General features: G+C 39.6%; 1 protein-coding gene and 1 long non-coding RNA gene across 2 annotated transcripts; one reads left to right on the forward strand and one right to left on the reverse strand.

Moving 5' to 3' along the window:
* Positions 1–1,654: 1,654 nt before the first annotated feature.
* Positions 1,655–8,147, reverse strand: LOC140555749 (C-X-C chemokine receptor type 3-like). Its single transcript, XM_072679057.1, has 3 exons — positions 8,066–8,147; positions 4,509–4,889; positions 1,655–3,759 (listed from the first exon to the last, which is right to left on the reverse strand). The coding sequence occupies exons 2-3, from the start codon at positions 4,878–4,880 to the stop codon at positions 3,022–3,024; spliced, it is 1,110 nt and encodes a 369-aa protein (XP_072535158.1). The 5' UTR covers positions 4,881–4,889; positions 8,066–8,147; the 3' UTR covers positions 1,655–3,021.
* On the forward strand, positions 6,661–9,475 carry LOC140555750 (uncharacterized). Its single transcript, XR_011979686.1, has 3 exons — positions 6,661–6,863; positions 6,966–7,052; positions 9,068–9,475. It is a non-coding gene; the product is annotated as an uncharacterized lncRNA (long non-coding RNA).
* Positions 9,476–16,848: the final 7,373 nt, after the last annotated feature.

Consider the following 16,848-nt stretch of genomic DNA (forward strand, 5'->3'; position numbering starts at 1 on the left):
ACTTTTTGGGCCTTTTTATTTTCTCAGGAGGCCCAGTACTGTTACTCCCGCAGACACACACTGATAGAAGAAGCCAAAAAGTTCAACATTGCACTTACAGTCCTATCATAAACAACCTGCTTATAAAAAAAACTCCCTGACATCATCACAATAACAATAATTTAGCCCATCAGACGTAATCATCCATCTAATCCAGCTGCACGCACTCCTAAACCAGGAGGCTGATTTGGGGTATGACTGCATAACACGTACATAAGCACTGAATAACCTGTTCACAGAGCAGTACTTGAGCACTACAGCACTAACTGCAAGATGTTTAATGACATAATTGACATTACGCTGATGTAAGTGACTGTACACAGCATTCATAAGGCCTCAAAGCACCTCCATAAGCCTGTAATAACTGACACGAGCTCACGCTGGCAGTCCTCATGTCACTTTCTGAGACAATTGAATTGACAAAAGCAGCTGTTATGATGATATTCAGCACACTTGTTGAAATGAGCCTCTATGAAGGTTTACGGAGACTTACGTCTGTCATCATGAAAGGCTTATGTCGGTGTTGTGGCGTTCTTATGAACGCTGACCTGCAGTAAAGTGTCGCTAGTGAAAGTAATGCACATTTGATGCATTTTTAACGCTCATGAAGCACTGTTCCCTTGTAGTAGAGCTATTAGGGCGGAGGCCTGAGTAAGAGCCCTGTTTAATACTTAAGGAGGTTTTTGAGGCTTTTAATTTTTACTGTCATATGAGACTCCTTAGGTAGTACTACAGCGTATTTTGTGACTTTAGTACATTTATAAGCAAATCCTTTCATACTTCATACATTTAAACCAGCACATTTACTACTAAGGATTTTAGCACTTGGAGTATGTACATTCATACACACCGGAAATTGTGTGTGAATACACATATTTATGTCCTTATTAATGTATTTGAGGGCTTTTAAATGTTTCATAGTTTATATATGAAGTCCTGAACCAGGCCTCTGCCTTAGAACTTTCGAACTACCACTATTTCAAAACGACGCCTCATCACTGGCTTGGAAATGAAGCAATTGGCTTTCAGTTCCCATATGGCCCACAGGAAAATCTTATGTTTGGCAATATAGAAATTTCACATATATTTATATATTTATTTTTATATATTTATATTTAATGTAGATGCTCAGCATTCATTTTTCACATAGTCAAATATATGACCTATAGGCCAACTCGCTTGAAATTGGCCAATTTCAGATATAAAACTGTATTATATGTGTAACATATATATAAACTTTCATTATACATATATACATATATATACATATAAACACGTGTTTATATATATATATATGTGTGTTACAGAAATATGTAACAATACATTGTGATTTTTGTGTATCATATATTACATATATGTAATATATATGTACTATTTACTATATTACAATATTTACTACCTACCAATCAAACATATACGTACGCTTAATAGATTATACATGTGATTATACATATATACAAGTATTATATATGTATATATTACAGAAATCTTATGTGTATGATCTTATATATATACATACATGCAAATGAATGTGTGTGTGTGTATATATATATATATATATATATATATATATATATATATATATATATATACACACATTCAGTTGTATGCATGTATATATAAGACCATACACATAAGATTCCTCTAAGGGTCACATTGTGCTTACAGTCATAAGCTGATCCTAAGTATTCAGGTACTGCTTTATAAAGCTCATATTCAGCTCTTTCAGGTGTTATGAAGTCCCAAATCTGGGCAGATTTCCAAATTAGCTGCCATTCAATATTTCAGTTCCTCTATACCTGCGATACAAGTGCTATATAGTTATATATAGTTTCCCAAAGCAATAAAGAAAACATCATCAAATCCCTGAGCATCTCTGAACAACACGGCAGAACTCTGAAACACTTCCCAAAGCTCGTCTACAAACTTAAGGCAACAGAAAACATCACATCGGAAACGGGAAGAAACGAAGAAACCTGAACTTCAACGTCAACCTTCACCTTAACGGAGAAGTTCAGCGGGAAGAAATCCAACGATCACGATCGATCACTGACCCCAGATATGAGCAGCAGCCGAGACATGGCGGGTATCTGAAGTCTGCTGCTTTAGTTTTGAATGAGCATGAGACGCTAGGCTAAAGGTGCTAGCACACACTGGACTCGGACTGTCACCAATCTCTCTGAAAATACCGTTCAATAACACCCTGAAGTTTCCCTTAAATGCTTCGAGAAACTCTCAAAGACAGTGCGGCAGTATGAACAGACCTTATTCAGAGCTAGCGCTCCATCCTGTTTTCTAGCGCTAGTCCACTTTCAAACTGGACCTCGAAGTGTTGAGTGATACCCCATACTGTTCTGAGGTCAAGCTTGTTCCATTAACTCAGAAACCAGACGGGTTGAGAGGTGTGTTTGGGCAGAGCTGAAATTGGTGACAGTCCGAATACAGTGGTCGTTAGCAATGTTAGCCTAGCATGCTCCTTTGTAAACAAAAGAAGCACACGTCAGATACTGAACCCGTCTTGGCTGATTGACTGAATCTGGGGTCAGAAATCAATCATGTTCATTCATTTATTTAGCTAAACTCGTCCTGGAAGAAATATCGCACACACCTTTAAAACCGTTAAATTCTTTGATATTAATATTTCCGTAATTATATACATGAATGTTTATGAAATTGGTGTGAAAACTGGTCAGACTACATCAAATGTTTTTCAGATTATTGGTCCAGGTGGTTCGGAAAATCGTGAAGGCAAATTCGCAAAGTGCACCAGAGCAATATTAAAACGCAAAAGTGACCCGGATCAATTTCTCAAAAATCACTACACCCATACTGAACTTCAAGCGCATCCTTTCTTACAGTCATCAAAGGAAATCCAGCTGTGGAATGCGTCTGCTGAACATGTGACTTTTGAACTTTCGGATGAAGAATTTCCTAATTTTTTTGTTTTTGTTTTTTTTCGGAATTTCCAAATTTTTGATTCCCTCAGAAAGCTGAGGTGTGAGAGGTGTCCACGGACTCGGACCACAGCGAGGTTCTGCGGGAGACCGTGCTCACTCTGCCCTTCAGCCTGCTGCTGATAGGCCGGGCCATGTCCAGCAGATGGCGCCGAAACTTCACCCCGACGAAGGCGTACAGCACCGGGTTCATGCAGCAGTGCAGGTAGCCCAGCGTGGACGTGGCGGTCAGGGCAATGTCCAGAGCTGTGTTGGCCTCACAGGTGTTGCTGCTGTAGCTGCTGTTGCTGCTGTTGCTGCTCATGTTGGTGTGGATGGTGTCCAGCATGAGGGTCAGGTTGTAGGGCGTCCAGCTTATGAAGAAGACCACCACCAAGACCAGGATGACCCGCATGGCTCGCTGCTTCTGAGTGCCTCTCTGAGAGCCTCTCTGCAGCCGCAGAAGGATGCAGGTGTAGCAGAAGAGGAGCACCATGGCTGGAAGAATGAAGCCCACCAGGTGGTAGAGAACTCTGCAGGCTATGCGCCACAGGTAGGAGGGGTACCAGTGGACGCACTGAGTTTTACCCCGTCTGGAATCGTCAGCGGCCTGCAGGAACATCCAGTCAGGGACGGCGAGGAGCAGGGAGAGGAACCAGACGGCCATGCAGCTGAGCTGGATTATCCAGGGCTTCTTGCGAGAGTACATCTGCACGGCGTGGACGATGGACAGGTAGCGGTCCAGGCTAATGCAGGCCAGCAGGAAAATGCCACAGTAGAAGTTGACCTGTGAATTCGGGGGGAAGAAATAATGAGCCAAATCTGACCCTATTAGGAGATTCATACTGGGTTAAAATCAGTCCATAATTATTCATACTGGGTTAAAATCAGTCCATAATTATTCATACTGGGTTAAAATCAGTCTATAGTTATTCATACTGGGTTAAAATCAGTCCATAATTATTCATACTGGGTTAAAATCAGTCCATAATTATTCATACTGGGTTAAAATCAGTCTATAGTTATTCATACTGGGTTAAAATCAGTCTATAGTTATTCATACTGGGTTAAAATCAGTCCATAATTATTCATACTGGGTTAAAATCAGTCTATAGTTATTCATACTGGGTTAAAATCAGTCCATAATTATTCATACTGGGTTAAAATCAACCATAATTATTCATACTGGGTTAAAATCAGCCCATACGTAGTATTTCTATACAGTTAAAAACAAGATTCATACATGGGTTGGACATCGGCCCATAATTATTATTTTTAGATTATTCAAAAAGACACTTTAAAGATTCATACTGGATTACAGTAAATATTCTCCCACTGTAGATTCATACTGGATTGCCTGGACTATTCTGTTCGGTCTCGGCTTAACATGAATCTGTGAAATATTATTCATCAAAAATGAAAGTCTCTCTCTGAGTCATTCAGGATCAAACCCCACCACCCCACCTCCACCCAAGGAGCCCCCCCCCCCCAACGCTCTTTCTCTCTCGACAACGCCCACCGTGACGCCTCACCTACCCGAAACAGTGTTCCAGTCAGCTTGCAGAGCTCCGTGCCGAAGATCCACCCCTTGGACGCATCCACCGCCCACAGGGGCATGGTCAGCAGCAACAGGATGTCGGCCACACTTAGGTGAAGGACGAAGGTGTCAGTCACGCTCCAGCTCCGCCTCTTCTGCCACAGGACCACCAGGACCAGCACGTTACCCAGAATCCCTAGGATCACTGCCACTGTGTACAGGGTGGGGATGAAGACGGCATCGAAGGCCATGCTGGAGCCCTGATCGCACACTACCCCGCAGCACGAGTCCTCATAGTAGGACTCGTCAAAATAGGATACATTGTAGTCAGAGGAGTAATTGAAATCCGACGGCTCAAAAACCAGAGCCATAGTCGCTTTCTGCCAGGAATAGAAGAAGAAAATAGATGAGGGTGAGGATCATAGCAGATCTTCCATAAGATCTGCATCTCCAAAATGGTCATTTTTTTAAAAAATACACTGCTGAGCGCATGAGACACACAACGGTTTACCACTGTTTGCTGTAGTAGAAAATACAGTCACGGCGGAGAGATCTGCGTAGGGCGTTCTAAGAGAAAATAGTCCCGAAACTTTTTTTTTTAACAACAGTTTCAAGACTTGTTTAGTCCTGAGAAGTAAACATAAATAAATATATATAAAGTTTGGTCCTTTTCAAAAAAACTATTCCTTAGTGGAGGGATACATGTAGGGTGTTGCGCAATAAAATAGTCCCGAAAGATTTTTCAAGATTAGCCCTTTTTTTCTACCATCATCAACAAAATACCATCTAAACCTTAAACGACAGGGTGGTGGTAGCTTGACCGGTGGGTTTGGATAGTAAAAATAATAAAAAAAAAGAAAATTAATAATAATAAAAATATATTTGTGTATATATTGTAGTCATGGCGACTGATGGCTGGCCTCATTCCCCACCACTGTACAGAACTCAGAGTCGGCTGGTTTCTCCGAAATGACCAACTTTACATCAAGCCTCCAACATCTGAGTGACTGTTTATCATTCCAACCTCTGCATTATGAAGAATTTTTCCACGTCCCTTTAACATGTTGTCATAATTCCCTCCTTAAATAGCTTCGAAATATCTCGTTACATTAAATAAATGAGGTCATTGGCTGGTATCTTAAAAAAATGAATGAATAAAATTAGTTGTTCAGAGGATGTGGTTTCAGTTAGTGTGGAGATGTTGGTGAGATAAGGCATAAATAATCGTATCACCCCAAAAAAAGGTTCATTCTGATTTAGCATCATGTGGTCTTTTTCTTAAGTTAGCAGGCTGCTCGGTGAACGCGGAACAGGCCTAATGTTGGTTATACTGCAGCATCCGGCAAGTTTAGTCTCAGTTCAGTCCCAGTTTAGTCTCAGTTCAGTCCCAGTTCAGTCACAGTTTAGTCCCAGTTTAGTCCCAATTCAGTCTCAGTTCAGTCCCAGTTTAGTCCAAGTTTAGTCAGAGTTTAGTCTCAGTTCAGTCACAGTTCAGTCACAGTTTAGTCCCAGTACAGTCTTAGTTTAGTCCAAGTTTAGTCCCAGTTCAGTCTCAGTTCAGTCCCCGTTTAGTCCCAGTTTATTCCCAGTTCAGTCCCAGTTTAGTCCCAGTTTAGTCCAAGTTCAGTCCCAGTTCAGTACCAGTTCAGTACCAGTTCAGTCCCAGTTCCATCCCAGTTTAGTCCCAGTTTATTCCCAGTTCAGTCCCTGTTTAGTCCAAGTTTAGTCCGAGTTTAGTCTCAGTTCAGTCCCAGTTCAGTCACAGTTTAGTCTCAGTTCAGTCACAGTTTAGTCCAAGTTCAGTCTCAGTTTAGTCTCAGTTCAGTCCCAGTTCAGTCCCAGTTTAGTCTCAGTTCAGTCACAGTTTAGTCTCAGTTCAGTCCCAGTTTAGTCCGAGTTCAGTCTCAGTTCAGTCTCAGTTTAGTCACAGTTTATTCCCAGTTCAGTCCCAGTTCAGCCCCAGTTTAGTCCCAGTTCAATCCCAGTTTAGTCCCAGTTGGAAATCTGCACCTCTGATGATGCCACAACAACCAAAACCCTCTCTTAGCCCAAACTGTGATTTTATTGGTGCAACATCCGACCGATTATTGAGTCTGCCCTACACAGCCTGCCCTCCATCGTGCAGGAGAGCATCCAAGCCATCCCAAACACTCGGAACTCAAATCGGTTCTGATGTGAGGTGTCATGGTCCTACTGCATGTGGAACCTTTATAGAACCACATTTCGATAAACATAATGATGATGAGGATGGCTACGAAATCAGGACGCTAACCAACAGCCACTCATTTCTCGCCGCCATACTGGACAGTTACGGGGCATTTTCGCTCTCCAGCGTTTCCGAACACAAAGGCCAGGTCGTCCTTTTCAGAGAAACTAAGCTTTTCACAGAACTGAAATTATTTGAAATGAAAACTGAAAGTTCTGGGTGTTCTGTGACTAATATTCTTTTCCCCCAGAGCAGTATCGAACACTGCTCATCAAGATCACTGGAGCCGCGAAGAGGAGGCACTACTTTTGAAATGAGGTCAAGCGAAACTGCTAAGGTTTGTTTTAAGTTTGTTGGGTTTTTTTAATAGAAATACCAGTGAAACAGCAGAAATAAGACAGACTCAGCCGCTTGATCGCAATTTCAACATTTCCATAGAAACTGATTTTTTCAATTGTTGAAAATTGTAATTTGAAAAAAATACCGCCTGCCATTTAAACCAATCCGATGAAGTTCGAAACAATCGTACAGTATTTGAGTAAACGACAAAAATGACACTGTGTTGCACATTGTTTGAGAAATGACAAAAAAGTCTTTGATCATTTTTATATTTGATAATATTGCACAGAATTCGACACAAATTCACGTCATTAAGAAAATATTAAAATGAAAAATATTGATTTTCACTTTCAAAAATGTTTTAATTTTAATTCTAAAACTCTTATCGTACACAATGTTTGATAAAAAGAGGATAATGTGAATTTTCGTAGCATTTGACTTGTGAGATAATGTGAAACTCTTTCAAATAAAATGACATTTGTTCACAAATTTGAACAGAAATCTCATTATATGAACATTATGTTTGAGAAAACTGTAATAACGGCTTATTCCAACAGGCAGCAGTTGTTGCACCGCTTTCCGAGGCGAAATAAAATCAGGTTTTACGGACGCTTGTTAAAATAAACCTTTATGAAAGTTTGTGTAGGCCTATTCCAGTTATTATGTAGCCTTATGAACTGGGCCCCAGTTTTACCCCCAGAAAAATCTTACAGAAAGCGAAACAAAAGACTACAGAACAGTTTTTATTCTAAACAACATTTTAAAACGATATTTTTACCGTGAATAAAATCTCCAAAATTCAGATATGCTTAACTTGCATTGAGCTATAGTACAGTATAGTGCTCTGCAGACTTTTGAATGAGTCGTTAGCTTGATTATCTTTAATTTCTAGCTTCTGTCTAATCTGCGACCAGTGAAACTGTACAGAGCACATAAACAAAGCCCGGTTACCCAACGGCCCTAAGGTCGTAATATTAGGCTGAACTTAAAAATGAATGAATTAAAACTTACGTCAGTTGTGTAATCTGTCTTAGTATGGAGTCTGTGAACACACACACACACACACACACACACAGGTTGAGTCTGCCTTCTGGTTGGTCCAATGCAGAGAATACCACTAAGAGAGAAAGAGAGAGAGAGAGAGAGAGAGAGAGAGAGAGAGAGAGGAACCGCAAGCGAACCACAGAGGCAAGATAAGATCAAATCATTCACAGTAATTTCAGCTCGGGTTTCATGCATTACTGCATTTTATGAATTAACAGTTTTCCATATGTCAGTTTTTCTATATTTCATATGAAGACAATAACATATCACTTGAGAACATTTATTTTATTTGAGAACCTCTCATTCCATTTGTAAAGAATGTCATTTGAATGATTAGAAAAATAAATGTCAAGTAATTCGGAAAAAAAAATCACGTCATTTAAACAAAATGTCACATCATTTAAAAAAAAGTGATTTGAAAAAGTCTGTCATTCAAAAATATGTTTTAAATTTTTTTAATGTGATTTAAATTGCCAGAAATTTGATAAGAAAAATTATAATTTGAGAAAAACCCTCTCATTCATGTTAAAAAAGTTAATTGATCAAAAGTTTAAATAGTTCATCTGTTCTTTGTGAGCTTATGAATAAAAATATTTGATCATGTCTACATGTGCTTGTTTATGTTAAGAGAAATATATACATTTTTCATGTTTTCTAAAATATACCACTACAATTTTGTCAATTTCAGTTAAAGACACATAATTAATTTGTGTGAAACCAATGTATTTTTTCTGTGTAGATGTATGGCAAAAAATATTATCGTAGATATTATAGAAGAATTATGGTATAGTAATCTAGTAAAGTATAAGGTACAGAGTGTATGGTATAGAATTTAATTGTAAGTATGATGCTGCTAGCTAGCATCCCTTATGCCAGGTTTACTGACTGTATATTAAAATATAACTATATATAATTGCCATTTTCATAACTAAAATTAACAAACTAACTCTGCTAATTCTCTCACATCAGCTAACAGACACCAGCGCTGGCTAGCCTCAGTGATGGGGGAGAGGGAGGGCCGGGTTCTGACCCACCCTGAACGAGAGAGGACAGTTATGCTCGCTGGGACTCTACCAGGGGTCAAACTGAGGATCTCTCAACGTAGGCATTGGGAGTCATTTTTTTATGTTACATTTTTGTAAAAGCTCCCCCTACTGACCAGGAAGCCAAACAACCAACCCCCTCTGCTGCCACTAACCGATAATTTTTTGCAAATATAAATGTAGGATAAATTTACTTAAAATATCTAGAATAGAACCTAGAATCTTGCATTTTTTTGGACAATTACTAAATGTAACATAAATATTAAGAGTTGATTTAAAGTGATCTGCTGTCCAGTGTATCTATTTGTTGTGTATTGATCCATAGTCCAGTGTGAAGCCATTTATCTGTTCAGTAAGTGATTATTTACCCCAAAAAATAACAATAAACAAAGATATTTTTAATAGCTCTATGCTTCCAATTTTGCAAAAAAAAAAAAAAATTGGGGAAAAATGTAAATGTCATTTTAAATCACTGTTTTGAGAACAGCTATCGTTTCTCGGAAAGAACCTGCAAACAAACAGCGAAATTCACAAACATGCTGTTTTACTCACTTTCATTTTATCCCTTACATTTTAGCTATACATGCATATGGGTTTATTCTACTGTTATATGCAGTTTTACAGAAAGACACTCTCACTGACCACTGACTTTATGTTTATTTGGGTTTATTCTAATGTTATATAGAGTTAATTACAGGTAGATACTCACTGACCACTGACTTTATGTTTATTTGGGTTTATTCTAATGTTATATAGAGTTGATTACAGGTAGACACTCTCACTGACCACTGACTTTATGTTTATTTGGGTTTATTCTAATGTTATATAGAGTTAATTACAGGTAGACACTCTCACTGACCACTGACTTTATGTTTATTTGGGTTTATTCTAATGTTATATAGAGTTAATTACAGGTAGACACTCTCATTGACCACTGACTTTATGTTTATTTGGGTTTATTCTAATGTTATATAGAGTTAATTACAGGTAGACACTCTCACTGACCACTGACTTTATATTTATTTGGGTTTATTCTAATGTTATATAGAGTTTATTACAGGTAGACACTCACTGACCAATGACTTTTTGTTTATTTGGGTTTATTCTAATGTTATATAGAGCTAATTACAGATATAAACTCTCACTGACCACTGACTTTATGCTTATTTGGGTTTATTCTAATGTTATATAGAGCTAATTACAGATATAAACTCTCACTGACCACTGACTTTATGTTTATTTGGGTTTATTCTAATGTTATATAGAGTTAATTACAGGTAGACACTCACTGACCAATGACTTTTTGTTTATTTGGGTTTATTTTAATGTTATATAGTTTTACAGGTAAGCACTCTCACTGACAACTGACTTTATCTTTATTTTGGTTTAATGTAATATTATATAGAGTTTTACAGAAGAAACATCATAAATATGGATAGTTAGATACTGTAATTTTAAGCAGCAATTATTTATTTCTATATGTTATTTTATAATTAAAAATCTGAAATTTTACATTAAAAAAGCAATACAACCAATTATCACATTTCTCACAATTTCTAACTAGAAATATTAAATTAATTAATATTAATATGTCCTCATTAAAGGTGAAAGTGGGTTTATATAGTTTGTGGGATTATTATGGACTTTTCCTCTATATGTCTTTGTTTGAGTATATAATGTTAATTTTGTTTTTTCTTTGTTCGTGAGTTGCCGTGCCGTCACGTTCCGTGTTTGGCTTCAAATGAGAACCCAAAGGTGAATTCCTGCCAGCTGTGGCAGCGTGGCAGCAAGTACTGAATTGAGAATATCAGAGCACTTTCAGTTCACGGTTACCTAAACAGTCCGCTGGGTGATATTTTCATTCAGGTCAAGTAGCTTTTACTATTTTTGTTTTTTTTAATGCATGTTATCTAGAACCGGGGTTCTCAGTCACTGCCTCGTTTACAGATAATGTGCAATAGCTGCTTGGGCTTAACGCTCTTCAGAACCTGCTAGACTTTCTTATGTGACCAGTTAGAGATGGACCCACGGCAGCTTCGTCTAGCGAATGGCCGTGGTAGCAGAGAATGCACTGGCTGGCATCGTAGAACCGTATCTAGCAGCCTAGCAGTTGCTAGGCTGTTGCTACGTGGTCATTAGGTTGAAAGGTTTTTTACTAAGGGGTTGCTTTGGTACTTCAGATGGTTGCTAGGTTGGTGCTCAGCAATTGCTGTGGTATTCAAGGTGGATGGTAGCGTGTTGCTATGCAGTTGCTATGGCATTTTAGGTGGCTGCTATGGTATGCCAGCTGGTTGCTGGGACAGTTCCTAAAGCATTTCAGGTTGTTGCTAAGGCGGTTGCTATCATATTTCAGGTGCTTGCTAAGGTGTTTCTTTGTGACTGCTAGGGCTGTTGCTATGGTATACCAGTTGGTTACCATATATTGGTTCCTAAGGTATTTAAGATGGTTGCTAAATTGTGTCAGGTTATTGCTATGACAGTCTGTATGGTATTTCTGCTGCTTGCTAAGGTCTTGCTAAGTGGGTGCTTTAAAGAAGCTAAGGATTTGTGTCTGCTAGAGTGGTTGCTATGGTACTTCAGGTTGTTGCTATGGTATACCAGCTTGGTTACCAGCTGTTTCCTAAGGTCTTGCTAAATGGGTTTTATAGAGATGCTATGAAGGTGTTTTTAGTGGTTGCTATGGTGGTTGCTGTGTTGTGTCAGGTGCCTGCTAAGTAGTTACTATGGTGTTCCTGAGGTGTTTATTTTGGTGGTTGGTATGACAGTTGCTATGTTACGTCAGTTTGTTGCTATGGTTACCAGCTGGTTCCTAATGTGTTTAAAATGGTTGCTGTATCAGGTGATTCCTATGACAGTTGCTATGGTATTTCGGGAGCTTGCTAGGGTCTTGCTAAGTGGGTGCTTTAGAGATGCTGAGGAGTTTCTTAGTGACTGCTACAGTGGTTCCTATGGTACCTCAGGCTGTTGCTATGGATACCAGCTGCCTGCTAGGATGGTTCTTAAGGGGTTTAAAATGGTTGCTGTGTCAGGTGAGTCCTACAACAGTTGCTATGGTATTTCGGGAGCTTGCTAAGGTCTTCCTAAGTGGGTATTGTAGAGTTGTTATAAAAGCTTTTTTTTGGTGGTTGCTATGGCGGTTGCCATGTTGTGTCAGGTGGCTGCTAAGCAAGTGCTATGGTGTTCCTGAGGTGTTTGCTGTCTGCTAAATGCCTTCAATGTAAGTGGAAAAATATCTTTCATGGATCTTAAAGGATGGCGGGTCGAGCCGAACCACGCTTGAAGCTGGTAGGGCTCTTGGTACTGACCAGCTTTTGACCATCGCCATGAAGTACGGAGGGGCTGGCTGGTCCAGTCTTGGCTTTGTAGACCAGAGTCAGGAGTTTGAATCCGATGCGGGCAGCAGCTTCAGCCCGAATCACACAGTCAGACCCATCAATCAATCTGCAGCTGGAATGGAGTCGACGTCTTACAAAACCGTGGGAGGAGTCAGACGATAATCATAACCAATCAAAAGCCCAGGACAGAGCTCATGCTGAAAAGGTGACATTCTGTAGGCCTTCAGGAGAGCAGGGTTCGGTTGGAAAAGCGTTCATCTTTGGAAAGTACCTTGATTTTTGTTTTGGTTTTGACACTGATTAGGGTAACCCCCCCCCACCCCCCCCCACCCCCAGACGATGGAGATGAAGATCTTTAGATTAAGATCTTCAGGTGTCTTCACATACGAGCTGGTCTACGCTCTCAGGTTACACTCTGAAGACACTGTGGACTAGATGGTCAAAGTTCTCAGGTTATGCTGAGCGTCTAGAGAAGAACCACGACCACACTTCTGTCATTCGTCTGGCTGCAAGAACCGCTGCCATTTAAGGTCCTCTCCAGATTACGCAAATGGGTGTCAGTTCGGTAGCCGGTGATTGATTTCAGCCAGTAGGGAATTTCAGAATGTGGGACTGGTGTGAACTTCTTGGTTTCTAACCACCACCAGTTTGCTTCTTCAGTTTTGCCACTGGAGCTACATCATCTGTCTACACCACATGTAGCATCAGCTCCACTAGAGCTACACCCATTGCACCCATCGTTGGCTAGAGGGGTATAAAGCCCTCGAAGCAGCGGAACTGACTGTGTTGTCTGGAATGATGATGGTGATGCTCCATCCAGTACTTGTAGGGATGAGGTGGGGGTGGTGATCTTCACCCAACATCCTGACCTCACTAGTCCTCTTGTCGCTGAATGCAAACAAATCCTCACAGCAATGCTCCTCCAACATCTAGTAGAACGCTGCCTTCTTCCCTGAACAGTAGAGACAGTTACTCCAACAAAAGCAGGATCAATTCTTTTTAATACCCTTAATTTCGGACGAAACAATGAATGAGAAGGTGTCCCAATACTTTTGTCTTTTTATAATATGGTTGTAAATGGAACTAAAGCAACTCTTAAAGAACTTTGTAAAGCCTTTGTAGCACCTTTTTGCTTTTAAGAGGGTAGGGCATTGCCAAGTGGTTGCTGTGGTCACCCATGTGGGTGTTGGGTGTAACTAGTCTCTTTGCTCTTATGTGTTCCTGCTTGGTTTGGAACAAACATCTAGACCATCCAGACCGTCTAGACCGTCCCTGAGGACCAGTGATAGGGGATAGGAGTGCTAATGAGTGGGTTGGGTACGAGAGGGCTATGTGAAACTGGGGAGGAAAATTGGGTAGAAAATGTAAATAAATAATAAGAAATAAACAAACTACAGTTTCTTCAGTAGCGAAACCTGATGCTACTTCTGCTGACTGCTGGCTTTCCTCTGGATGTAAAAAGTGTGGCATGTAATGACCTTTTCAGCACAAGTAGGTCTTCTGGAAACATCACAGCCTTTCCTTTTTCACTTTCAGCTCACAGTTATGTAAATGTAGTAGTGGTATTACAGACACCAACAAGCCATCGTGAGGCATGGACTCCACCAGACCTCTGAAGGTGTCCTGTGCTATCTGGCACCAGCAGCAGATCCTTTAAGTCCTGAGGTAGGACGGTATCCTGACTTCACCACCTTCAAGAATTGACTGTCCATCTGTGGTCCATCTGTTCCTCTGCAGACGTTCTTTACCCTCCTGATTGTTCTTCAGTGGTCAGGACCTCACGGCACCACCACAGAGCAGATGGTGGGTCATTCTCGGCTCATTCACGGTGAAACCGACTGACCTGGTGGTGGTGGCGAGTGTGTTTGTAGTGTGTGTAGAGTATTGCAGCGTCCTGTGGGCACTGATGAAGAACTAGAGGATGACCTCTATTAGACACAGTGAGTGGACAGACAGACACAGTGTTTAAGCACTCCAGCAGCAATGCTGCGTCTGATCCACTACTCGTACCACCAGCAGCCCAACACACACTACTAACACACTCGCCACCACCACCACCATGTCAGTCAGGGTCACTGCAGTGCTGAGAATGATGAGCCACCACCCGAAAATACTACAGTCTGCTCTGTGGTGGTCAGTCCTGTGGGGTCCTGACCACTGAAGAACGCACAGGGTGAAATGAGGAGGCTGATAGATAACGAAGTCTGCAGAGAAACAGATGGAGACAGTCTGGACCTGTAGATCTACACAGTGCTCCTGTATGGATATGGAGCTGATGGAATGGAGGTGGGTTTAATGAAGTGACCGGTCAGGGTATATTTCATCAATGTCAATCTTTATTTTTGCTGATTTTGACTTTCTGTAGTTGCTCTCTAGGTTGTGTCAGGATTTCACGATGAACGGACCAATAGAAATGCTTAAAAATGACTTGGAATATTTTTTTTTTTTACATTGACTGCCATTGAAAGTTAAGAAGGTTTTTGCCTTCTCCTGTAAAGTTGCCATTCTGGGTGTTTGTGGCCAATCTAAGCGATATCCCACCCCCCGAAAACCCGATTACAGTAAGCAAGCACAGAAGTGTAGAAAATTATGAGAATAGCAATAGCGGCGCTAAGACCTCTGCACTTCGGCGCTAGCCTAGATCACATGGCCTGATGTTTTTTTCACACCTTTGCACCACGTCCTGTTCTGTTGTGGTAATAGACGCTAAAATGTGCATGCATGAGTTCTCTGTGTGCGTGAATGTGACTGTGGGGGCTACATTGACACATGTCTGCACACACAGGTGTGTGTGTGTGTGTGATTTCACAGAATTTAGTGTTAAGTGTAACGCAAAGTGGGATGCCAGAACCTGAAGAACTGCACGAGGTGCTAATGTAATATTAAAAACAAAAGTGTGAAACCTTGAAAGAATGACGTTTAATTTCATTTCAGTGTTTTTGAATTTTTACAAAACAGAGTTCGAATAAACTCACTTTACAAACAAACAAAAAAAGGCCAAGCAACCAGGTCTTTAAACCGGGACCGTCAGTCCAGTTTTCAGTGTTACCCAGATGATCCGGCCCTGATGTCAACCATTGTACCATAGGTACAACGTCAATGTGTTACATTTGTAACATCATATCTGAATTCCGCAACATTCCATGTTACATTTGTATCAATATTTTACAAATTCTTAGGTTTTGTATTTATGTATTTTGCTTACCACAACTTCTTACATTCGTTTAATTACATATTGGAATTTCACAACTTCTTACATTTGTGTAATTACATATCGGAATTTCACAACTTCTTACATTTGTCTAATTACATATCGGAATTTCACAACTTCTTACATTTGTCTAATTACATATCGGAATTCCACAACTTCTTACATTTGTATTATTACATATCGGAATTCCATAACTTGCTACATTTGTATAAGTACATATCGGAATTCCCCAACTTCTTACATTTGTATAATTACATATCGGAATTCCACAACTTCTTACATTTGTGGAATTCCACAACTTGCTACATTTGTATAATTACATATTGGAATTCCACAACTTGCTACATTTGTGTAATTACATATCGACATTCCACAACTTCTTACATTTGTATAATTACATATCAGAATTCTACAACTTGCTACATTTGTATAAGTACATATCAGAATTCCACAACTTCTTACATTTATATAATTACATATCGGAATTCCACAACTTCTTACATTTGTGGAATTCCACAACTTGCTACATTTGTATAATTACATATTGGAATTCCACAACTTGCTACATTTGTGTAATTACATATCGACATTCCACAACTTCTTACATTTGTATAATTACATATCAGAATTCCACAACTTCCTACATTTGTGGAATTCCACAACTTGTTACATTTGTATAATTACATATCGGAATTCCACAACTTCTTACATTTGTATAATTACATATCGGAATTCCACAACTAGATATCAGAATTCCACAACTTCCTACATTTGTGGAATTCCACAACTTGTTACATCTTTATAATTACATATCGGTATTCCACAACTTGCTACATTTGTGGAATTCCACAACTTGCTACATTTGTATAATTACATATTGGAATTCCATAACTTGCTACATTTGTATAATTACATATCGGAATTCTACAACTTGCTACATTTGTATAATTACATATCGGAATTCTACAACTTCTTACATTTGTGTAATTACATATCGGAATTCCACAACTTCTTACATTTGTGGAATTCCACAACTTGTTACATCTGTATAATTACATATCGGTATTCCACAACTTTCTACATTTGTGGAATTCCACAACTTGCTACATTTGTATTATTGCACATCGGAATTCCACAACTTGCTACATTTGTATAATTACA

Source organism: Salminus brasiliensis, chromosome 5 (genome assembly GCF_030463535.1).
Source record: "Salminus brasiliensis chromosome 5, fSalBra1.hap2, whole genome shotgun sequence".
Taxonomy (NCBI): Eukaryota; Metazoa; Chordata; class Actinopteri; order Characiformes; family Bryconidae; genus Salminus; species Salminus brasiliensis.